General features: G+C 37.6%; 2 protein-coding genes across 2 annotated transcripts in view; one reads left to right on the top strand and one right to left on the bottom strand.

Annotated features, from left to right (window-relative positions):
* The first annotated feature begins 7566 nt into the window (after nt 1-7566).
* Nucleotides 7567-19127, top strand: galla-2 (MIP18 family protein galla-2). Its single transcript, XM_081765392.1, has 3 exons — nt 7567-7802; nt 14729-14808; nt 17155-19127. The coding sequence occupies exons 1-3, from the start codon at nt 7676-7678 to the stop codon at nt 17422-17424; spliced, it is 477 nt and encodes a 158-aa protein (XP_081621518.1). The 5' UTR covers nt 7567-7675; the 3' UTR covers nt 17425-19127.
* Nucleotides 19128-24501: 5374 nt separating this feature from the next.
* The window catches only part of OXA1L (OXA1L mitochondrial inner membrane protein), a 43237-nt gene continuing 41438 nt past the window's right edge, over nt 24502-26300 (bottom strand). The window contains exon 8 of the mRNA XM_081765391.1: nt 24502-24750. Within this exon, the coding sequence (XP_081621517.1) occupies nt 24569-24750 (182 nt within the window). The 3' untranslated portion in view covers nt 24502-24568. The remainder of the gene's footprint in view (nt 24751-26300) is intronic.

Raw genomic sequence — 26300 nt, 5'->3', positions numbered from 1 at the left:
AGTTTGATACCGTGCACCTTCTATCTTGGAAACTGTAATTGGAAGAATCTTCTGAATTTTCTCAGCGATTTTGAAGTTATCATCATCAAATATATTTATTGTTCGACTATCTTTTCATAAACAAAGTCAACAAATATTACTAAAGCAAACATCATTTATTTTTCACAATTTCTTGCTATTTTTTCCACTCTGACGTTAAATTGCCTCTCTTCATTTTCACGCCACCAGTCAGAGTGAATGCATAACTTGTCAAAAGATATTCTTCCGCCACTGCTAAACCGCTACATCATACATCATGTACACGTGATATAACTAATTCACTAATTATATTTTTTTCCTCAAACTTGATAAATTAGTATTGAAGAAATGAGTGGGTAATTTTAATATTTGTATAATTACCATCAGATGATTGAAGATTCACAAGGACTACTTTTTCACAAAAACATTCTTCTCCTCCTCAAGTTCACTCACGGTTTCTGGACGCATACCATTACCATCTCAAGATGCGATTTTGCACCAGAAGATCTATTCACTCACTGCTGTTGCGTCAATACGACACAGAAATGTTGCCACCGTCTTGAATAAGACCTATCGGCAATTTACAGAGGTAACAACAAAAAAGTAAAATAGGTCAAATAGGGTAGAGAAGAAACTCTTTGAAATTTAGGAGAAAAGCGGCTGACAAGAGAGAGCACTATGAACTACAGGGAAACATGCGATTTTTAGAGAGATAAAAGAGAAAAAATTGAGAAGAGAAATCGGTGCCGTGAATAAAATGGAATCCAAGTCGAAAGGTCCCGAATCATAAGTTGCATACAAGAGAGAGTAGAGCTGGGAACGATAGAGAGCGTAGAGAGGACATGAAAAAAACAAATGATTACCTGTACCAAGGTCCACTCCACAATAGCAGCGGGGAGAGGGACGTTGATGGAGGCGATAGAGGCGAAGGGGAGTAGGTGCGACATGAAGACGGAGTTGGAGTAAGATACGAATTTGAAAGCTGGAGAGGGAGGTGGAAAAAACCAAGGAGGGGAGGTCAGAGGGGAAGGGTGATACCAGTACCAATTAGCTGTGGGATTTAGGGAGTTATGATGTTTCCAACGCTGTATATGACGAGAGAGGGAATGGGAGCGGTAAGAGGAAGGTGTGAGTTTGAAAAAATCGGGTGACCAAACAAACTGCCAACGCGTGCAGTGCGGTCTGCAGACTCACTGCCCACGACACCTACGTGACTTTTCACTAATAAAAAGAAAGTAGAAAAGCCATGAGTGGTACGTAGAGCTACCAACGATTTGATCTCTAAAATAATACGGTCAGTTGTAGAAGTCCAAGAGTATGGTTGTAATGTGAAAAGAAGGGATTTGGAATCAGTAACAAGACATACTGAAGCATAAGAATGTTGAAGACAGTGAATGAGGGCAGCAGCTACAGAGTAAGCTTCTGCTTGAAAGATACTAGTAGAAGAGGGCAATTTGTAACTGAAATGTTGATTGAGAAAAGAATCGTAGAAACCCGAACCGACAGTCACGTGATTTAGAGCCATATCTGTATATAAATAGTGGGTATTGGAGGAGAAGTGAGAAAGCCAGGAATGGAAAAGCGAAACACAAATACTGGGGTATTAGAGACCAATCGAAGAGGGAGGGTAAGGGGGGAAGTTCGATATTGAGATCTAAGGGTGAAAGAAAATAATCATACAAATAAGGCAAAGGAGTCCGAGATCGAGAAAGTAGGGGAAAGAGTGGTACAACTGTAATAAATAAAGGGAAGGGAGGAATGATAGGGACGATGACGAGATGGTGTATGTAGGTATGATAACAATTGCAGTTTGGGTAGGAAAACAGTGCAGGTACTGGAGAAGCGAGAAAGACAGAAGGTATCACTGAGGAATTTAACATATATTGTTAGGGGAGGAACAGTGCTTCCGTAAATAGAGCTGTGGCGGCAGTAGTGGAAGGGAGTAAGAGGGAACGACAAAGGGTGCGATATTGAAGGGATTGGATGGTTTTAATACGTCTGACAGGTTTCGGGGTAAGGAGGAAAAGGCCATATGTAATCATAGGGAGGTAAACTTGACGGAATAGGGTAAGGAGGTAACGAATGTCAACACTCCAATGGGGGTTACTGATTATTCGGAGAAGATGAAGATAACGGCCAGTTTTAGTTTGTAGGAATTGAAAGTGAGGAGTCCAACGCAAAGAGAAATCCAAGTACATAACCAAATATTTAACAGATGAGACTTGAGGTATTGAAACTCCACGGATGACTAATTGGAGAGGGGAAGTACAACGTTCCCGGGTAAACTCCACAAGATGTGTTTTAGTCCAGTTAACTGAAAAATTATATTTATCACACCAAAGGGCGAAGGATGTGAGAGCCGTAGTAAGAAGATTTGAGGCTAGGGAAGGGGAAGAGGCTGGAGTATACACGACAATATCATCTGCAAAGCACAAGACATGAACAGTATTACCAAGATGACGGATTTGATGAGCAATATATAAATTGAATAAACGGGGCCTAAAACAAATCCTTGAGGAAGGCCTTGGGAAGTAAGTCTGGAGGAAGTATACTGGTGACCAATGCGGATGTAGACAGTACGATTAATGAGTAAATTATGAATGACACGAAGAAATTTAGGAGGAAGACCTAGTTGCCGGAGTTCGTCTAAAAGATAATAAAAAGAAACAGTATCATAGGCTCGTTCAAGATCCAAAAACACTGCGAACAGAGATTTACGTTGAGTGAAGGCCAACCAGAGATCAGAAACCAAAGTAGTGAGACAGTCATAACTATAACGCCCCACACGAAATCCAAACTGATATTGGGACAGAAGATTATGATGTTCCACAAACCATTGTATTTGATTTTTAAGATGATGCTAAAAGACTTTTAAAAAACAGGAAAAAAGAGTTATATGATGGTAATGATTAGCTACCTCAGGAGTTTTATTAGGTTTTAAGATAGGAAGAACTACAGGGTGCGGCAGAACCAACTAAGCAGTTTTAAGGAGCAATAAAAAGTAAATCTGGATATATAGAGAAAAAATGCTTTAATTTTCTAAATTAGTACAATATACCATTTTACATTCATTTAGTTTTGAAAATAATGTCCTCAAGATGGCGGCCGTTAGCATCAATACATTGTTGTAGACAATCCCTGAAGTTTCGAGCAGCACTTCCACACATATCGCGAGGTATGGCATTCACTTCGTCAATAATTCGCTGTTTTAACTCTGGTAGGGTGTGAGGGCAGTTTTGGAAACCTTTTCCTTCAGATATCCCCAAAGAAAGTAGGCTTACTCACAAATTTCTAAATCTGGTGTCCGCGCAGGCCACTCGACATCACCACTCAAAGAGACGAGGCGTCCCGGAAACATTACTCTCAAACATCAAGTGAAATTCGAGCTGTGTGAGCAGTAGCCCCATCCTGTTGGAACCACAAGTCCCCCAGTCCATGTTTTTAAACAATCTCGTCCATTTTGTGTTGCAGAAAATTTTTCAACATTGAAACATAACGTGTGGAATTCACTGTAACGGACACTCCTTTCTCCTCATAAAAGTAAGGGCCTACTATGCCAAATTGTGATATGGCACACCACACTGTCACTTTAGGAGAATGTTGCGGTCTTTCATGAATAATTCGGGGGTTACTTTCAGCCCAGTAGCGAAAGTTTTGCTTATTTCACGCACCCACTAAGATGAAAACGGCATTGTTGCGTGGAAAGTTGAACTGTCGCCGAAAAGCTCGTTGTGTAGCGATCACAGATCTGTTGTTTTCATAATAAGCGCGAACGGCAAAACCACTATGTGCACCGGTCCAGACCATATCAGCTACTGAAATAGGGTCAACGACTGAACAAAAGCAGATCACGTGCAACTGCCTAACCCCACCACAGCTCTCGCGGTAATCGATAGAACCTGCTTAGTCGGTTCTGCCGCACCCTGTACATATTCCTTCCAAAAGGGAGGAAAATCTTCAGTGGTCCAGACGGTGTTGTATAGATGTAAAAGCTCCGATATAAGGGGAGGAGGCAGATATTGAAGGTGACTAAACGAGACGCCGTCTTTACCGGGAGTGGTGGATTTAAGTTTTAAAAGGGCTATGGGTAATTCACGTAGAGAAAATGGCGAATCCAGAGGCGTAACAGTAGGATCTTGAAAGAAAGGAGAAAACCAAATGGGAGGTAACATATTCGTAGCCGGAGTTAATTGGGCATGAAATTGGGAAACCCATGAGGAAGAAATATGTATCCCAGATGTAAGGGAACGAACCGGACGATTAAGGGAGCGGTAAAAGGACCCAAGTTTAGAAGGTTTAGTACCGGAAGAGTAGAACAGAATCGTCCCCAGGCTAAACGACGAGACAGGCGGATATGGGGTTTGGCAAGAGCTTGTGCACGTTGGTAAAGAAGAAAATTAGCTGTGGAACGGGTTCGGAGATAGGTTAGCTGAGCATGGAAACGTTGATTTATCCATTTTTGACATTCAGAGGTCCACCACGGGGGAGCGGAACGGCAAGTAGGAGAAGGGGAAACAGAAGGGTGTAGGCGTGATTGACGGGTGTTTATAGCAATTTTATAGCGAAAATGGATTGCTTGGTCGTGGGAAGAGGAGGAAGGCAGTGCTGATGGTAAATGTTGGAGGATAGTTTGATAGTGAGCCCAGTCTAAAAAGGTGGATAGGCGAGTAAATGAGGGAGGAGAGGGAGGTAAACCCGAAGACAAAGACGAAGAAAGAGGGTTGGGGAGGAGGCGTGGATAAGAGGTGGGAAATGATCACTGCCGAAAGCGTCAGCGAAGGCTTCCCAACGGAGGAGTCGACTGAGAGAAGGAGAGCAGAGAGACAGATCCAGAGTGGAAGGAGATTCGGAAGGACGGGGAATACAAGTGGGGATGCCATCATTTAGAAGATAACAAGAGGATTGAAAATAGTCACCATAAAATTCATTACCGGTCGTGTTGGCGAATGTAACCCCCCAGAGGGAATGATTACAATTAAGGTCACCACCAAGATACCACGGAGAGAGTAAAGATTGAAAAAGAGAGATCTAGTCAGAGGCTAGCAGATCAAGATGAGGAGGTACATACATATTGATGAAGGTAACAGAGCCAACTCTAACGTTCTGACAATGTATCTTGGAGTGTTGAAAGGGGGCGGGAAGGAGAAAATACGTAAGGGATTTACGGATTCCGATGGAACTACCACCGTAGCCATAAGCACGAAGTTCATGGAGCCAATTATAATTAGAAAGGACACGGGGAGAAGGAGTTTTAAGCCATGTTTCCTGTAAGAATATAATATCGGGGTGAAAGTAGGTACAGAGTTTTTGGAGAGCAAAAATCTTGTGAGTGCAACTACGCAAGTTCCATTGGAGTATGGAGGGAAGGGATACAGTTAAGAGTTGCATATCTAATGAAAGTGAAGGTAAGAATTTCAGTACTTGCAAACATGTAATCAATTCTTGGGAGGTAAACTGTGTCGGACGTGTTTCCAGAACTTGAAGGATTGTCTTAAGAGCACTGGAGAAATGGGGTTGAATTTCACTCAGTTTGGTAGGAGAAGAGGAAGAAAAAGAGGATACACGAAAAGGTGAATGTAAAGTAAAATCTGATTTAAGAGAAGTGTGCGTGGGGGACGAAGGCCGTGAAACAGGTTGAACCCGATCCTTAGAAGGATTAGGAGGGACGTGGGCAAAAGATCGTTTCTTTCGGGGTGTGTCAGGAGAAGTAGAACCAACAGTAAAAAACGGGAGGAGCAAGTTTTGCAGTGTCAGCAAAGGATAACGGGCGGCGAGAAGGAGGAGGACAAGTAAAGGAATGCGTAGGGAATTGAGTCGAAGGAACAGAAGAGGGTGTAGTATTATGCACGCGGCGTTTGACTTCTTGAAAGGAGAGGTTTTCCAGGGCCGTAAGCTGATTAATTTGGGTTTGGATGGCCCGTTCGGGACAGGTACGAGATGTGGCAACATGAGCACCGGAACAATGGAGACAGTGAGGTTGTGCATTACAGACAGATGAAGTATGCCCTTCTAAGCCACAAGTGGCGCAACGTGAGCGCCCTTTACAATTTTGAGAATAATGACCAAAATGGAAGCATTTATAACATTATTTCAGTTGAGATATATAAGTGGCCACTGGAAGACGCATGTAAAAAAGGGTACAATAGTCGGGCAGAATATTGGTATTAAAGGTTAAAACAACTGTGCTAGTAGGTGTTTTCGGAGAGGAAGAAGAGGATGTAGATGGGGGTCGGGGAGGGAGCGCGGGAAATGGAGCCCCTCGACCGCTGCAGACGGAGGGTTAGAACTCGGAACAGGAGAAGAATTGGTACGAAATATGCGTCTCACGTGCATTATTTTAGCGGAACTCTTTATATGCGACAGAAGATCGGTTTCACTGAGAGACGGGTCCACATTACGGATAACACCTTTGCGGGAAACTTGATAGTTAGGCACATAAGCTTTCCAGTTATTTGCCTGTAATAATGGATTTGTAGGAATTGGATCGCTGCAGAACCAGTACGAAAATAAACTTTAAGTAAGCTACGACCTACTTGTTTCAAATCCAATACGTCTGCAACACCATGTGTATGTAATAAACGACCCAATTTCATACGATACTGTCTACCAATACTGCCGGAATCTGACATGAACAATATAAGGGCCCAAATGATGAGCAGCATAAACATTGTTAGGAACAATAGGTGCAGTAGTTGAATGATTATCTGTAGAATCGATCACCATGGCATTAGAAGAAGTAGAAGTAGTCGTCGTCAAAGTGGCCTGGTTAGGCACAGAACGTCGGAAGTTGCCGCCATCAAGGCGGAAAACAAGAGTATAGAAAGTAGATAGGAACACTACACAAAAAACTGATAGGTGAACATAAGTCACAGATACAAAGGACACAAATATATAGGGAACACGGGGTCAAAAATTCAGCACTCGCAGGAACACTATCACGAAAGAGAAAATCTAACTGCACTCCAACAAACTCAAACACCGAATCTTCTTTCGAAGATTGACTCACACTAATGGGGCGTTTACACTTAGTCGATTTAGTCGCACGACTAAATCGACTCGCTGCATTTGCCACTAAATCGAAGCAACTAGGCCGAATCAGATTGATGGATGTGTTCAATTATTTCAACCACAGAAAATAGAACGTCTTTTAATTCAGTTGCCAGTCGATTAGTCGCCTTCGATCAACAAGCGATTAAGTTGAAGTCCCGTTTACACGGTCGATTAAGTTGAAAGTGACGTCAATTCAACTGAATCGAACGCAAATCGACTAAGTGTAAACGCCCCATAATAGAAATTTACACAAGTTCAACCACAGATTACACGAAATAGAATGTCTTGTAGTTCACCAGAAGATGTCCTCATTCCTTACTGGTTTGAGATTTTAAACATTGTTTTTTTTTCTTGTATATAACAGGCTTGCACACTATTTTGATAATCTATATTACAAAAAAAAAAAAAAAATTAAGTTATCTGTCGACATGGTTACATAGCTGCGACCAGAGTTAACCAGTTTATTATATAGAAATAATGATGTTAATGGGTTTGTATTCTGTGGCATTGTTGAAGAAGAAGAGGAAGAAAACATGTTTTTATTTTGAAGTACTGTATTATATTTGTGAATTTTGACATTAAATCTTAGAACGGAGGCATAGTGACAATGTCAGGGGCTTCGAGAATTGAAAATATTAATCCAAAACTATCAAGAAAGTGTGAAGATAGACAGATTACACCGGAGGAAGAAGATGAAGACATAGTAGATGAATTCGATGCTAGAGAAATATTTGGTATCCTTTACATTTTGATCAGTTGGATTATTTGTTGCGGAGCAGGTTAAGAATGACATAATATTAAGATATGAGCGCAATAACGGGGATACAATTGAGTAAGAGTACACTTTGTGTAGAACACTCATAGGAACCGATACAATAAATAGTAATACGAGCAATTACACCCTGTTGATTTTAACAGAATGTTTCCAAACTCTTCTTAACCCTAAGCTGACCCGACCCTACTCTTTTTATTCCTACCTTGCGTCATGTCAACATGGCAAAATCAGTTGTTATGCATAAAGTGCACTCTTATCTAAAAATGTTTTTTATATAATTGAAGTAGTCACAGTACAAGGGTAAATATGGTATGGACTGATGCATTAGATTTAACATTTACAGATTAAGAGTTTTCGTATTTGGAAAAGTTCAATATAAGCCATTTAATTTTTAATCAGATGTTAGGTGTAGATTGAGAATCAAAGACTAAGTATATTTACTTCATGCAGGGCTACTGTCCTTTTGGCAAAATACTCAGTATCTTCAACAATCGCATATAACAGGTGAAATTGCATTCTTTGGTACAAATTAATTTCAGTAGGACGTAATGTTTTAAATACAGTATTTCATAAGCAAAATTCAATGGAAGCTGTCAAACTGTTTTCCACGTTTTATTAGAATGGCCCAAATAATGCGCGTGTAAATTTACCTATCATAAAAATGACAAGTCCGAAGACCACTCAGCAACCTGTACTAGGTGCTCACTAAAATCAGCTTTGCATCTATTCTGGTTCAGAGCATAGCGAAACTAGTTAACCCATGCAGGGTTGCTTCCGTACGGTCAGGCGCTGGTCGGTATATGCATGAAGAAAGATACGTGCGTAATAACCTCACTATAAGCCAGCTTTGTATTACCATTGTGTAGTAATGAATTATAAAGCACGCTATTTGTATTTTCACTTAGAATTTATTTGTTTAGCACCTACATAAATAACTTCCTCTAACATTACCCTTCCTTTAAACACATTTTACCTCATAAACTTGAACAACTCCTCCGAACAGAGCTGGAGTCTGGAGTGGTGTGGTCCTGTAATGCAGCTGTCGTGGAGGCAAGATAGTGTGATAAGAAATTTACTTTTGCGAATCAAAGCCTCTGATTGAAGTAATAAATTATAAATAAATAAGGCATGCAGCGCAATCGTGTAATCTTCGACTTGGGAATACAGCACATTCTATGTTCATTTCTCCAAGATTAAAGTGAGAGCAAATACCACTCGATCGTACACATTTTGCACTCTAACTCTCGGTGTCACTTAACTCATGCTAGCATGCCTATGTACAATGTAAATTTATATTGTAGTGAAAGTTTTTCAGGTGTTAAAGAAGCTGTTTGTATACAGATACAGTATTTGAAGTTGTCATGTGGTTACACAGATTCTGTACTGACTCAGCATGGTGACAGTATAAATGAAAGTCGCTAATAAGATAATCCTTTTTTTAAGGCAGGAGTTATTATATGTAAACAAACAACAAGTGTGCACTCATTTTGTGGTGGTCATCAGATTGGTCAGCTGCGCAAAGCGGTTTTGATGCAAAATGCATGTATGAGCTAATTCAACACAATAGCAAAGAATATGAAGTTGACAGAAAAAAATAAAGAATTGTGTCATCGTTTATTCGTAATTTTTAACTGAAATTTTTCTTGCAGAGCTGTAAATCGAAATATGTGTGATATTCCCAGCACCAGTACTCGTGTCCTAATGACTCAAAAACACATTTATAGCGACCAGGTAAATTTTGGGCAAGGGTATAGCTTTCGTGACTCAATGGGTAGTGTTCGAGCCGAAGGGAACTAAAGCTAATGAAAGAAGGAAAATGTTTCTGTGATGACATTAAACAGTTGCCTGTAACACATTTGCATGTTGATTTTATTTCTTCCAAAATTAAGAGACTTTTTATGCATTGCAACTTCGCCATAGTGTTGCGCAGCAAAAGTTACATCGTTTTCAAACTTAGTGAAGAGTATTTTTCCTTTTATGCTTGCAAACACGGATTTGTAGGTGCATTTTCAAAAATGTATTGCAGGATTTTAGAAATCTTACACCGCAATACATACGTTAAAAAATTTAAGAATTCGTGGAGAAAATTTTCATTTTCGTAGTAACCAGAACTGACAAGCACAAAGTACAATTTGGTGTTATTACAGACGATCTGAGCAGGGCTGTCCATACTTGAGAATGTTGGAGAGTTAACACTTAAGTGGAGGAGGCCAGTGTTCAAGGGGGTCGGACGGGAAGACTGACTAGTAATTCTTGAGAGTTGGTGCTTATATATAAACGATAACCTGACGTATGCTTAATATTTAATGGCTATATGTCAGGGTCGGCATCGGGGAGGGTACAGAAATGCCCAGTGTTCGAAGTGGAAAAAAACAGAGGCGGTATGTTTTATTACGATTTTGACTCAACATACCGGCTATCTAAATGTTGAAATACAGTGAAAGTATGTTGCCTAAAAGATTGTATTTCTATTTATATAATGACTGAAAACATTTCTATTTATATAATGACTGAAAACCATTAGAGAGCTTCTCTGTAGTTACGCGGTGGACATGGAGAGACTTTCGTCCTCCGCCTACAACTTTCTGATTATTTTTTTAAATATTCCCGTATGTTGTATTATAGAGAATTATACACGAAAATCACGCTTCTATATTAACAATTTTCTGTGGGAAAACTCCCGGCCTCCCTACTTGATTGAAAGGTATTCCAAACTCCCGGAATATCCGCCCTTCACAGCAGACAATCCCAAATTCGTTCATGCTCAAAACACGACATATACATTAAGGCAACACACATACATACATAAGAAAGTAAAGATATTTAGCATCTACTCTCCAGTAACTGTATGTCTTGATCACTGAAAAACCAGAGGTGGTATGACTTCATCACTGAATAACCAGAGGCGGTATGGCATACCACACATACCGTCTCACTTCGACCACTGGTAATGCCCCTTCATCTGAGTTTGAGGTATATATTAATAAAATAGGTGAAACTTTTCTCGGATAACCTTGTCCTCCCCAAGCAAAATCTAAGATGATTGTGCTGCAATTGTCCCCTAAGCTTGATTATATATATATAGTACCGGTGTATAAATCAATATTATAGTCACACACTAATGAAAAATGTGAAGCTTCTTATGTCTGAAGAATCTTGCCTCCCCTCCCTCCTCCCCCCCCCCAAAAAAAAAACCCGCTTGAAAAGACTTACTGCTATGTGATATTACAGACGCGACCAAAAGTTACTTTTCTATGGCTGATCAGTGCTGAAATTCCCGTGCATTTTATCTAAAATCGTCAGTGGTGATAATGCAACACATGTTTTGTGATTGTGTATTTCTTTTCGAAAATTAGAAAAAGAAAATACCATTGATAATTGTAAGTTATCATTCTTACAAAATATAAAGCCAAATGTGATGAGGAACTACCTAGGATTCTTTTTTTTTTTTTTTTCTAAACTCTTTTTACCTGCGGCCTACAGAGCGAGAGTATTAACAGTGCTATCGTTCTGCCTGGCATCTTGTGCGGTAACTAGTAATTCAAAACTGAAACTTTTCCCACATGCAATACAACTGCAAGAAATGTATTCATTTGCATAAAAGGGCTTTCTTTTCAAGTATTTCGCTTTGACCGCTAAAATTTCATTTTCTTAATCAGAACAAATAAGTCACACTAGTTAAGGATATAAGATGAGGTCGCTACAACTACTTAAATGTTCTCCCACGCTGCCTTATGTTATGTTCTTTTCCTTACCTTCGCTCTTCCATGGACAGAAATTAGATGCAAACTAAACTTATAGTGACCACGTGTTTGAGCTTTCAGACGTTTCGGTTTAGCCGAGATAGTCTCGGATTCAAATCATGTGTCCGTCTAAAGATTGTTCAAAACTCTAAAAGTCCTGTTTCTTCTCCAATACATAGGTTAATATAATTCATATGACGTTTAAATCATCAATACTCAACTAATAGGAATAATCTACTCTGTGTTGCCCTATAATTTAATAATAATTTGATATTTCAACAAATATCAGGTGCTTATGCTGTAAATTTTAATAATGTGTCCCGGTTTTTAGTATGAATTTTCATATGCCTATACATGTTACAAGTTGGTTGGTTCGTGTTTGTTGTTTGCCATCCCTAAAGTTAACCTATACAAAGTTGATCGGGTGCTGTCATTTTCCCAAAGGAAGGAAAAAACGAAGTGAAGGGACACAGTAATGATTGAGAATGAACGAAAATGGTCGAATGAGGGAAGTGGGAGAATCCGAAAAAAAACCCATGCGCACAGTTTCTCCACCACAAACCCCACTTGCTGCAAGCTGGGATCGAACGAGGGACTCCGTACATCGGAGGTGAGCGCTCTACCACTGAACCACGACGGTCCCCCATCTAAACTTAGTTTACATGCAGAGGATGAAATATGTTTCCTACTGAAAAAGCCTTCTCGCAATAGAGAAATATGAAATCTTAATTAGTACTCCTTTATGCTAATTTGTAAACTTACTATTGTATATAGTGCATCTAATATTTAATATACTGTTTGTGACGCGACACCTTCGTCAACAGATCTGGACAACTCATTTCATTTCTTAGAATTTTAACTTGCAGTATATCATGTGCATGGTAAACAATAGTGTTGAAAAATGTTAATATGATAATGTAATTTACTTGCACTAGAATCCTCTACTTTCGAAGATATTATTTCTGTTATAAACTTGCGGAGAAGATTTTTCTAAAAGTCGTATAATTTTTTGCTAGGTTATAGAAATCTTGCCTATATCTCACCACTACTTTGTGAAAGTGCTGTTATGATTTTAAATCTATGATTGAACGTTAATCGTACATGCACGTGTGTAACCAGGATTTACTGAAGAATATGTCAGTGAATACCGAAACAGTGCAGTTAATAGTACATTAAATATTAGACGCAGTAAATAAAATAATGCGTTTAAAAGCTGTTAGAAACATACCATACTAGCTTAATTTGTATTTACTTTAATTTCTGGTATCTTCTCGTTTTGCATTTCTTCGATTGACCAATCTCTGCATATATATTTCCGGCATCATGAAGTGATCGAATTGGAGTTACTGCTTCTGCGTTTCATTCACTGTCTAAATTAATTTATACAACTCATGAGTGAACATGCTTTACTTGTTACTGTAATAGCCATTTTAAATTATATTTTACTTTCAAATTTATCTTCATTATTGGTGAAAACTGCCGCATATATAGGGTTTATTTAACGTACATGCTATTCATTGCTCAGTAATGAATTTTACCTGTAGATTTTCAAGTTATGGATCCACTGAAGTAGAACCCTTCATAAAATTTGAATTTATTCAAGTGGTAAGATTTGATGTATGGTAGTTAAGTTTCGAAAGGTTGCAGTAAAAGGACAGTGCGTTTCATATGTGGTCATCTCTTCTTTTTTTGGATGCTATGTTTTAAAAAATGTCCAAAGACGTTAAGATTTGCGTATCGCTTGCCACTCATAACTCGAGAACCGATAAATGATAAATACCAAATATTATATTGATAAATGAATAAAATAACCGATTTTGTGTAACATTAATTGCCCTTTAGGTGTAAATTCAATTATACACAGAGCGAAAATTTGTACAATTGGACCGAAAGCCGAGCTAGGATTTCTGACTTACCGTGCCGATCCATTAATCACTACGCTATCCAGTCCGCTCCCTGGACTGTATCAGCGGTAGAGCATTCATCTCTGATGCATGGGGTTTCTGGTTCGTTCCAGTTCTCAAGTGAATTTTGTGCTGGACGAACACCGTACGTGGATTTTCTCGGGGTTCTCCCATTTCTTCTAATGTTATTCATTCCACCATTTCCTTCATGTCTTTATCATCACCGCCTCCTTTAGCCTAGCCGACATAACTGTGGAACGTAAAACTTCCAACTTCCGTTAAGATTTCATTTTCACATGGACTGTAACACAAGTCTTGTTGTGTTGGACAACTCAGTACCTACATTACAGAACACCTATACCGGGTGAATTTATTACGTATATACGAGTTCTGATACAGTCAGTGTGGTCTTGAGTGGATAAGCATCGACCTCAAGAATGGTGGGATGTATGGCTCTTCGGGCAGCGAACCGGGTAGCATACTGGTTAACGCATCGGCTCGATACAGTCATTTTTTTAAATATTCACTTTATACATGGTGGGCACTGATGATATGATTTATGAATAAAGGTAGCTCAGATTAATCATGCTATTGGGGAATAGTGGTCAAAACATTCTTAATTTAACATTGAAATTTGTATTAACACACATACGTAATAATTTACAAACAACTGAGCGACTGAATTTTCAGTACGTTATACGAGTGTATATAGTGGAAGGGTCTCTTTCGTATGTTTCGCACACCTATGTAACGACTGAAATAGAAAACGTGAAATTTCTCCAAAGAACAGTTAGTCATTTCATTCTAAATAAAAACACTGCTGTAGGTGATGAGTGTACAGACTTACCGGATCCGAGTTCTTCAGAGCTTTCGATCGATAATCTCTATCATATATTATATAGGCTATTGAATGCGTCAAATCTACTCATATCAATTTTTTAGATCAAAGTTCAATATATTATCACAAAGAGGCAATTAAGAATATTGTAATTTTTAGACTAAAATAGAAATTATTAAAATACATTTGAACTGGCCATAGAATTAAAGCAAGACTTGAAATAATGATTTACCATGAGTATGGGGTGGGAATTATTTATACAAACTTACATCGAATGATGTGAATACAAAAAATTGAATCTGCATGTAACTTCATTGTTTGTAAATAAAGGTTTAAAACGTTGAGATTTTATTATATGACAATATGATCGAGTATTATTTTCCTTAATTGTGTTTTTAAGATTTGGTTCGAAGTATAAATGATCCTGAACATCCATTAACTCTGGAGGAGTTGAATGTAGTTGATCAAGATAACATATTTGTAAGTATAATGGTAAATTTGTATAAATTATATCAATAATGTTAATAGTTGTCCTCCCAAATTCTTTCCCATTGAAAATTTACGTTCGGCTTCAGAAAAAAAAATCATTGGTCAGTAAAAATCATCTACTGTCCCACACTAGTCCACAAATACATTAAAATACAACTCATATTCCATCCTATTTATTTTCCACTATGTTCTCACGCTTTTACATTCCTAAAAATAATTTAATTTACAAACCAAAGAGGATGTTGAAGCACGGTATTGAGAACTCTGTGGAGTTAATGTTTTAAGGTGATCATTCCTTGGATAAAGTTTTCTCCATCAAGACAAATTCTGTGCGTTAGTAGTATATTATCACAGGAACCAATATATCGAAGTTGTCAATAGCAATTTTGTTGACACCAGTATTTCAGTTTCAGTTATCTCCCTTACGGGAGATTTATATGAAGGAAGTCCCGGCCTTAGAGTCCAGTAGACTGCTTCACTAATGTTGTTTTAAATGAAAATTGTTTGAAATAAGATTATGTATTAAGATGGCTCGTGCCAAAATGGCCGAATTAGCCTGTCATAATTATAATTGTTTTTCACACTGTTAATGTAATAAGGAAGGATAAGCGGCGCATATACATATTGAAATTGAATAACAGTATATTAAAATTGTCAAAAATAGTGAAATGTAAATAATAAAAATTGAATAAAAACTAAGAGCAAAGCTCCCCAATACTCAGTTGTTTACAGCGCCATCTCTTATCCTCCCACCAGTATTTATTCCAAAAAAAAAGTTTAAGGTGTAGGATCGTGGCAACCACTTTACATTGTTGAAGAATTATTGCTTGATAATAATGAGTAGAGATGTAATAAATAAAACAAGAGTTGTATATAATGTAACTGGTGCGCAGAGAATATTCTGAGACTCCAAGTTTATCTACTAATATCTCTGCTAGGAGAATTAGATCTAACGAGGGTATTCAATAAAATTACGTTTGTTTTTTTTCCTCTCTGTTCGCATGTCGCAGGTTCGATTCCAATAGTTGCGTCGGATAAAACTTCATAGCCTCGGTGCTGAAAAAGTACATTAAAATCCAATCAATCAAAAACCATTTTGTGAGTGCTTTTGAAGATGAGAAGGATCTTCTTAACTTTAGTAGTCCGCATCGGAGGTTGTACCGTAAAGTCCGCACAGAGTCAAAACAAACCACGTCTATTTTATTTTAAAAATAACATTTCTTGATTTATTTGGGTCTCTAGCTTTAAGTTCCATAATAGTTAAAGTCATAATAATAATATACAGTGAAACCTGTCAACTTGACCACCTCTCTAAGTTGGCCACCTGCTTATCTTGGCCTAGTTCGTCTTGAACTTGCATTTTCCCATAAGACATTTGTTACTTACTACTCTATAAGTTGGCCACCTGTTTATCTTGGAAGTTGGGCCACTGAAGCAATGTTTATCCTATGATGATAATGATAAATTTATCTGCGTATCTTGACCACGCAAAATACCGTTTTGTTGTTTTTCTTAACTCTTTCGTATTTCCATATGAGAGGCAGATGTTCTGTATTTGTGACTGGAGAAAAGAAGCAAGGATTCGCACTATTTGTTCTTGGAGGTCAATGACCAGAAGACTACCCTGATAAAGAATATAAAAGTAATAGATCTTTGTAAATAAAGATATTCTTACCCAAATTGTAAGAATATAATTTGATAATGATTTTGCAGGATACTTTTAATACTAATACTTTATGTATAATCGGGAAATGTATATTTATGGTAAATTTCATTGGAAAAGAATTATAAATACGAAAATTATAATGAATAAAACAAAATATTGCTAATGGACAAAGTTTTATTTTCGTTTTATTGTTCTTATTTACTGCTCTTTTGACATGAAATTTGCCACATACATGTCTTTGCCGATTATACATATACTAACATTATAAGAAATACCAGGCGAATTCGTTATCAAATTGCTAGAACAACTATTTAGAGAGATGCAACCTAATAAGAATAACCATAAGAAATAGTTATTCCTTATTTATATGTCAACGTCATCCGACATCTGTCATGAAAGTCAGGGAATTTCCTGCCAAAGGTCAGGAAGAAGTCAAGGAAATAGATTTCACCAGATCAGTAGGAACCCTGTACAACTTCTTCGAAAATTTGAGAGGAATTTCAAATTTTACCCAACCACTTTAAGATTAAATACAAATTCCTCAATAATACACATCTCAAATTGTTAATTTTCGAAACAGCACACTGAGACTTTTATATTCGTAATGCTAATCCCATAGTTAGATTATAGAATAAGAACAGATTATAATACCAAGTTTCTATTTGTTTCAGGTGGATAACTCCAATAATACAGTTCGAGTAGTTTTTACTCCTACAATTCCACACTGCAGTATGGCAACTCTTATCGGATTATCTGTAAGGGTCCAGCTATTACGATCACTACCAACTCGCTTCAAGGTATCAGTGGAAGTAGCTCCTGGCACTCATGAATCCGAAAAGGCTATCAACAAACAGTTGGCCGATAAGGAAAGAGTGGCCGCTGCGCTAGAGAACTCTAATTTATTGGAAGTTATCAATCAGTGCATAGCATACCGTGCGTAGTCAGTCGTTTTCATAAGTGAATTAAACATTTGTGCTAATCATGGAACTAAACAGCCAATGGACTAAGACTTTTGCTTGTGTATGTGCGTACTGTATTCCTATAGCGAGAAGAAACTGTGATATACTGTTGTGTGTGTATATATAATGTGACATTTATTCTATCTTCCGATTTTAGGAACGATTACGGAACAGTGAAAATTTGCAGTAGCTTGATTGGATCATGAAAGTTTATACCATCGGATTTAATATAATGTACTAGCAGGAGTGCCCGGTTTTTCACGGGAAGAATTATATTTATGCATAGTATTTGAAAAGTAGAATAAATTGAGTAGAAGTAACGACGAACAGCGCCCCCGGGCCAGCTAATATGCACCTTTCAGCCCAAACTTAAGCCCCTTGGGCGGCATGACAGTTCCATATCAGCGACCTCTAAAATCGTGGATTCGACACTAATATTGATTGTTTTTGATTATTTTTACATGTCACTTCCTTAGGGCTGTGTTAGCCCCACTGTATTTTTTTTCTTTCTTTCCAGATTGTAAGTCGTATGTGTGTGTGTGTGAACTTAAGAAGTTAGGTGCCGAGATTCACCTTCCTAATATGAGGAGCTAGCGAGATATTTTTAGCATACATCTTAAACAACGTCTTCCTCTTTGAGATCCCCTTTTTCCCCTTAGGATACGCATTTTAAAAAATAAACAGCGTACGGTTTCTTCAATACAGTTACTTAAAAGTATAATAAGCCAAACGGTGTGGATTTGTATACCGGACAACATTCATTTCGTTTTTATATAAGGTTATATATAATCTTCATTATGGTTTGAAATAATGTCCGCAAAATGTCCTTCGTTTCCATTGGATGCATTATTGGAAACGGCAAGAAAAGCGCCTGTGGCACGTAGCACCATATCCCGAGAAATCGCGTGTATTTCATGACGGATTGATGTTTTTTCGATTCCTTCCAGCGTAAGTAAGCGAAGAGTTTGCTCTGAGTTAAGACACGAATGAGACGTCTTTCTTTCAAATACTCCCGAATGAAGTAGTCCGTAGTTGTTAAATCCGAGAAGCAATATAGGCAAGTCAAATCACCAAAGCGAGAGATCAGTCGATTGGGAAACAGTTCTCGGGGTAGAATCAGACATTTTCATTGTCCTGTAATTGTTTCCTGAAATTAGAAGAGGCAATGCGCGCTAATCTGTATAAATTTTATTGTTAAGACGCATACGTTAGTGTAATTGTTTCGTCAAGATTTAAGATGTAGATGTTCAACAGCTTTGGTGTTGTGATCAATTAAGTATAATTTCCATTGTCAATCAATGTCAAGTCATTTCTTAGCAAGTCGACGCGGCCAAACTATCTCCAGCCGGCTGCTTTTGTATTGAAGCAAGACATCATCTAATGACCGTAACTCTTCTACCAAGCCATAAACAGCGCACGTGTGTAGTTTGGGTGACGCGTTATCATCGTCACTTATACAGGCATTTTAAAAATACCACATATACAAGGACTCAATTGCCCAAATACTTATTGCACACTTGTACTATGCATCCGACATGACACTCCAGCATAATCAAGAAGCTAGATCATTAAAAGATGTTTGTGTCTGTATAATATTAATAATAATAATAAAATGATTATTCTCTAGAGATGTAATGTTCTCTGTTGTTATTCTCAGTTTTTGGATTAAATTTGAATTTCTGAAATTGTCTTTTTCTTATTTTCTCCATCATATTCATAGTTTTGGCCATTCGAAAGTTTGTGCTGCGTAATTACTTGTATTCTGAGGCTCTACATATTGGTTTTAGAAGTCTTTATCAACAGTATGAGGTACACCTAGGGATCCCAAGTGCCAGGTTTACATACGCTTCCTCGCTCCCAAGAAAAAAAAAGTTCGAAACTCCAAATGTCCCGACTTTCCTTCAAAACGTAAGTTATTACACTGTTCAACAAATTTTGATCGAAAGTATGTAAATTCTTTGAAATTGCGATTTTTACATTCATTTAAGCATAATATGAAAGGAAATGATGATAGAAGAATTTTCTTAGCTCAGGTTGTGAAAAAAAACGCCCTTGTATGTACAACAGTAGCTGTATATATACAAATGTATTAATATTTATAGAACATTTAAGCAAAATCCTTGTAAAAACCTACATTTCACTTTTTTTTTTTTTTTTATCTATTTCACTGTGATGTGATAAGCTGGGGAGTTAAGAAGTACCCTAACCTATAGTTTTCTATACCCTTGTACTTCCTTTTTCAAAATTGCGCAAATACCAGTTTCACAGCGATACAGAAAATAAAGTAACCGTGGTCAAGTTAAACATTAACAATTCCGTAATAAAAATCAGTATTAACATCAAAACATGAAAAATATGTACAAATACCTTTTTGTGCAAGAACTACACTGCAATGAAGACAAAAGTTTCAAGTGATCCCTTGTACAGGATTATGTTTATTTTATTTTGAGCGTCTTCGCTTGGCTTGCCTTTTGTAGGTTACATCTGGAGCATCCCTTGCAATAGTCCAACAGTAGTCGGTCAATATGTTAGAACTCCACTTTCCCTCATATCTCTTCTCCATGGCTGCAATAACTTGATGAAAACGCTCACCATGTTCGTCACTTACTGCTCCACAATCTTCGGGAAAGAAGTCTAGATGTGAATGAAGAAAGTGGAGTTTCAGAGACATATTGCAACCAAGATTTTCGTAGCACAATAACAACTTTGCTACCAGTTGTTTGTAATTTGTTGCTCGGTGTCTTCCCAAGAACTGTGAACAAACACTCTTCAAGCTTTCCCACGCAGCTTTCTCCTCACCTTGGAGAATTTCGTCGAACTTGTGATCTTTGAATAGTTGCCTAATCTGTGGCCCTATGAAAACACCCTCTTTAACTTTGGCATCACTTAATCGAGGGAATTGTCCTCTTAGGTACTTATAGGCCTCGTCCTCTTGGTTCATGCTCTTAACAAAACTTTTCATAAGACCTAATTTAATATGTAGAGGGGGAAGCAAAATTCGGTTACGATCTACCAGTGGTTCATGCTGCACATTTTTCACTCCCGGCTGAAGAGTTTCTCTGGTACTCCAATCACTTTTGCGGTAATGAGATCCACGATCTCTACTGTCCCATTCACATATAAAGCAACAATACTTTGTATACCCTAACTGCATACCTAGCAACAGTGCTATTACTTTAAGGTCACCACAAATGAGCTACTGAAAATCGTAATGTTTAATGGCTTGAAGTAAACGTTTCAAGTTTTCATAAGATTCCTTCATATGAACTGCGTAACCTACAGGAATTGAAGGAAGTTCATTTCCAATATATAAAAGCACTGCCTTTAAACTCACCTTGGACGAATCTATAAAGAGCCTCCACTCCGTAGGTTCGTAATTAATTTTAAGTGCCCTCATGAGACCATTTACATCTGTACATGCCACAAGTGTGTCTTCCATAGTAAAAAATGAAGTGAACATCTTCTCCCTATTCCGATACACTGAAATATTTACTTTTTCCTGCAATAAATTCCATTGCTTTAAGCGTGACGCTAAAATTTCGGCTTTGCTTTTCGAGAGGTCCAAGTCTCTGATTAGATCACTTAGTTCCTCTTGAGTAAGTCTATGTGGTTCACATAGAGGTTCTTCTACAACAAACGTAGGGTTCTTCGAAGTACTTGATTTAGGAGCTTCAACTGCTTGATCATCATCAGAAAAAAGATCGTATTCTTTAGGTGGGTCAGGAACAGGTAGTCCTTCTCCATGTGGAACAGGGCGCATTGCAGAAGGAATGTTAGGATAGATCAAGGCCCGCTTCTTCTTCGTGGAAATTCCCTTCTTGACGGAAGGAACCATACAAAAATAACAGTCTCTGATGTCGCTTGGCTCCCTCCAAATCATGGGCACTGCAAGACATTGAGCGCCCCTTCCCATTAATCCAATTTCTTAGATTGCTGGCACAAGTGTTACACACAATGTGGGGTGCCCAAGATTTATCTTGGTCTCCAATGTTACAACCAAAGTAATATTGATAGGCTTTTCTTATTAGTGGTGTTATAGTCTGCTTTTGTGAGGAAAATGTTACTTCCCCACACACGTAGCAGAAGCTATCATTTTACACAATTTTGCGGCATTTTTGTTTATTGAAATCCTCAAAATGTCACTTGAAATAGTTCCGACAACTATTTAAAAATATACATTCGAAATACCAGTATTTTTGCGTACTTGTAGTTGTATTTTTATGTCCTGCACTACACAAACGTCACACCCAAAACGCTGATAACTGCACTAAACCTGTCTTTTCTAACAGCAGCAGAACACCACTGAGATAAGGAACACAATGAAACCAAGCGTTCATATAGTTTCTCCAGTGTTGCCGGATCAGTGTAACATTTTACCCCAAACGAAGCGAATATATTTATTTTTAAAGCGTTATTATTAGACATGCCTGTAAAACGAAAAGTAGAGCTAATATTCGAAAATAACTTTCAAATTCGTGATCAGCACCACAAAATCAATAAGAATTACATTTTCGTTGTTGAACAGTGCAATATTTTTAAAATCCCGCTTTCATTAGTCGCCAATACTTAACTAATAAGAATAATTTACCATCTGTCACTTTTGGTGAATGTTGACCTATTATCTAATTCATTCTGATATTTCGGCAAGAAGCAAGTGCATAACGAACTAGATAAACATAAATTACAAAAATGAAAATAATAAAGGAAAAAAGAAATTGGTTATAAAACGCGAAGCAGCAACTAAATCATTGGCACATCCTTACTGTTAAACATACACAGAAAGGACAGAAAGGGCTAGTGAGTGTACAAATATCAAGACCGTTCTTTCTTTAAGCAGTGCACAAGGAAGACCATACCTGAATTGAAGGGACTTTGTTTACGACATCCATCTTGTCAATGGGGCGTGGGTTGTATTAATGGTGTGCCGCTTTCTTTGACGCCGCCTAGAATGGTTTGAATGTAGCCACTATACTTCAGTGGAGTTAAAATTATTCTAACACTTTTTCTTACCATTATTTGCTTACTTTTCATTCCGATAAGTGGTCGAAAATTCAAAGAAAAAAATGTTCTATTGCCTTATTATTCGAATTTTAAGAGCTCGTAAATTCTAATTTTCACGATGTTCTTTTCAATCTTTCAAATCAATGCTGTCCTTGCATTTAAAATTACAGGATATACTACACAGAAAAACACACCATTTTGAGTGTTAATACTTACGATAAAGTGAAATTGAACTGTCCAAATATTTTGTAGTTTCGACGAACGAAACAACCCATATGGACAATTCAATTTCACATTTATCGTAAGTACGTATTAACTCTTAAAATCACGCGCTTTTCCCTGTTCGAAATTATTCGAATGCTACCCACATTAATAATATACTCCATTGAAGAAATAAGATAAATAATAATAATAAAAGGAGTTGTAGACGTCTGCCAATAATTACATAGAACTAAAAAAGTAAAATTAAAGAAGTGATAGGACTGTAGAAAGGATTTACTGGCATCCAATACTACCAATGAGTAAGAATAAGGGCTTACAAAAATAATTCTGATTTGAATTTACCACATGTAGTATTGTTAATGGAACCGATAGGTGTAACCGAAAAACCGATTCCAGACTACGCAGATTTACTGATAAATCACTTTTGGACTCAGTTCTGAAATAGATTCTGAAACTGATATTAAAGAGGACGCGAAACTACAGAGAAAAGATAAATAAGTTTATAACAAAACCAATTAAGATTGTTTCCTGAGTTACCATTTCATAGGTGTTTAACATCATTTGCAACTTCACAGTCCTCGGCTGTACACTGAATTTTGTGTGTGTGTATGAAGGAAACAATCATTCAAATTGGTCCAGTTATTCTCCGGTTACTGATGAAACAAAAGCTAATGGCGTGAAAGCACTTTTGTTTTTAGCTTGTAAGATTGAGTGACGAAATTGTGAATACTGCTTAATAATAAATAATACAGTTTCAATCGGATAGATTAGATACTAGGATCATATTAACTTTGGATATTGAGCTTCTGTTTTGTAAGTCAGGACCATGCTTAGTGGATATGGTCTGTTGCTGGAATTACGTAAACTATGAAAGCAGCAGCTGAATTTCCAACAAAATGTTACTATTTTCTTAGGGGTAGTTCTTACTTCGTAATAGAGTGGTTTCGAGTTCAAATCCAGTGACCGGGCATCACAATGAGTTTTTATTCAGCTTTATCTCGCAAACTATCTGGAAATTCCTTAAATAGATACGTAACAAAGATCGTACACTACATACACAAATTGTTCTGTCAAAATGGTTAAAAGCCTGGAAGTCAAAAAATGGCCTAGTACATTCATGAAACCGTTAACTTTCGTTACGACAGGGACCAAGCATCCTAATTATCAGTATGATAAGCACATCGACTGATAAAACTATATAGGGTGCGGCTGTTGCTCATTGGTAGAGCGTTCCTGGTTTGATCCCAGCTCTCGCCAAGTGGGTTTTGTAATGACAGATATAGTGTGCGTGGATGTACTCGGGGTTCTCCCGTTTCCTTTCACCTTTATTCCACCATTTCGTTCATTACAATAATTTCCTTTAGCCTCAGAGCATAATCGTGAGACGTTAGGCTAAAAAACTTAACTACGTAATTTCCAGAACGACTGACATCGTAACTACCAGTCAATGAGACAGTGCAACGACTTTCACATGACTTAGTGAGTATACACACAACAAAGTAAAATAATCCTAAAAGTTCTTACAGCAGAGTAAAAAGAAAAAGTATTGAACAAATTATTGTTATGATATCTTACAGCAGCTCAGACACGTCAGATTTATTAAGCCATTGCTTCTAAGAAAACTTTCAATGTGGCTACCAAATCAAGAAAGAAATAATGCAATATGAACATGGTCGATGTTCTGTTAGGTTCTTCAGCTTTGGTACTTAGCTGGACAGCAATTTTCTTCCACTTTACGATCAATATGAATGAAGTGTAAGCCATTTCCTAGTTAAGCAACTTGCTAATGTGTATTTTTCTCTATTTTACTGAACTTCTGAGAAATAATAAGAAAAGTTGGAAAAACAAACTACTATATTATATTACTTTGTATATGATACATGAATATCAACAACATAGTACACTATGTACCAGAAGGTTCTCTCTTCTTTGCTACTACCGACGGATGTTGTTGAGCTTCTCGCTGTTGAGTCGGATCGTATTTGTAAGTTTTTACTATCGGAGCTCTTCCAGCTCTCTTGAATCTCATCTCATCTATTCGCTGCCTGTCTTCCAGTTCCCTAGATATCTTCATATTGGTCCATGCTGAAATAAATAAATAAATATATAAAACAATTTCAACACAATGACTAACTTATAGTTAAAATGACTAGATTTCTTTTAAAAAATAAGATAATGAGGGTCGTCCAATGTCTAAGGATAACTTCCATGAGGGTTCCAGTAATACCGTATAAATCGTTATGCGCTTGCAGTTTAAGCATAATCTCCTCTGATAACAGTGACACAAAGACATTATCTTTGACCCCCACATGGAGAAAAATCACAAGGTTCAACAGTCGTTCTGACGGAATCGACCACTGAACACTGAAAAGGATTCTCGCAAAGGACCACAAAGGTAATGTGGCATAACTGGCTGCACAACTCAATCAGCGTCTAGAATTAACACTTTCTATAATCACAGCTCGACTAAAGCGGCATAACCTGAACATCCGTGGTCGAATTGTGATTTCATAACCTTGGATCCCTACCGATAGCGCGGAAATGATGGGATGAGAATCCTGTACGAAGCATTGGCTCCGGTAGTGCACTTGGTACAACTGTAATCTAAACGACCGGGATATTGAGCTTTTTCTAGTTTTCAGGAAGCTCCCAGAAATTGGTTAGGGTCTGACGGTTTGGATACCTGGGATTCGGTACCTCGCAGTGTTGGGCGACTTTGGCACCAAGGGGTATTTGATCTCAACGCTTCGGTGTCGGAACTGGAAATATCGGTACAGTCCTACTCACTACAGAAAATCCCTCCACCAGTCAAAAACTTCGGGCCATCGCGATAACTGGATTCCATTGTTTTTCTTCTTTTTTTATCTAGAGAATTTAAATGGAGTATATCACTGTCAAATTACAGTGATACGATAAGGTGCATACTCAAGCCACCACTGGATTATACAGTGAGATTATTACTCTCAAACAACGAATTACCGCATATGATTATGTAGACATTATAGGTGACGAGGTGCATTCTACAGTGCAGTTTCCTAATAATGAAATTTTCCAAAATGACAATACGCCAATACACACTTGAAGACCTGGTCAGGTGTGGTTTAAGGAACATACTAATGCTTCAACATCTCTCCATGCCCGCTCAATACCCCGATTCGAACTTTATTCAACATTCATGGCCAGTTAAAAAACAGTAAGCCGTAGCGCAACTTTCAGCTGAAGCAATTGAAGTAGAAATGTCTCCCATCTGTAAAATGATTTTTAAAACCCTAAGAGCAGATTTAGATGCTCCTTCTGAAGGTCCAACATTTCACAGTTATACCTGTAATGGCCGTAAATAAATAAATAATACTAAATAAAAAGTTATAGCACCTGCTTGAAGACATCAATGAACCCATACTTCAATGACAATAAATAAATAAATAAAAATCTAGTACCGATTTCAATGGGTGACAATAGATGATTACACTAGTTAACAAAGGTTTTGTTACATAAAAGGAAATACCTGTTCTTAAAGGAACTTTTTGCGCTGAATTCGAATATGCACTCGGTTTTTCTCCATCACGTACGATTTTCCCGTAACAGAAAGATTTTCGGGAAAATCCCTCAAAAATTTCCCTTTTCGTTTATTTTAC

The sequence above is a fragment of the Thermobia domestica genome, chromosome 7, assembly GCF_964235325.1.
Source record: "Thermobia domestica chromosome 7, izTheDome1.hap1.1, whole genome shotgun sequence".
NCBI lineage: Eukaryota > Metazoa > Arthropoda > Insecta > Zygentoma > Lepismatidae > Thermobia > Thermobia domestica.
The sequence above is the reverse complement of the archived record's forward strand: the minus strand, read 5'-3'. Positions and strand labels throughout refer to the sequence as shown.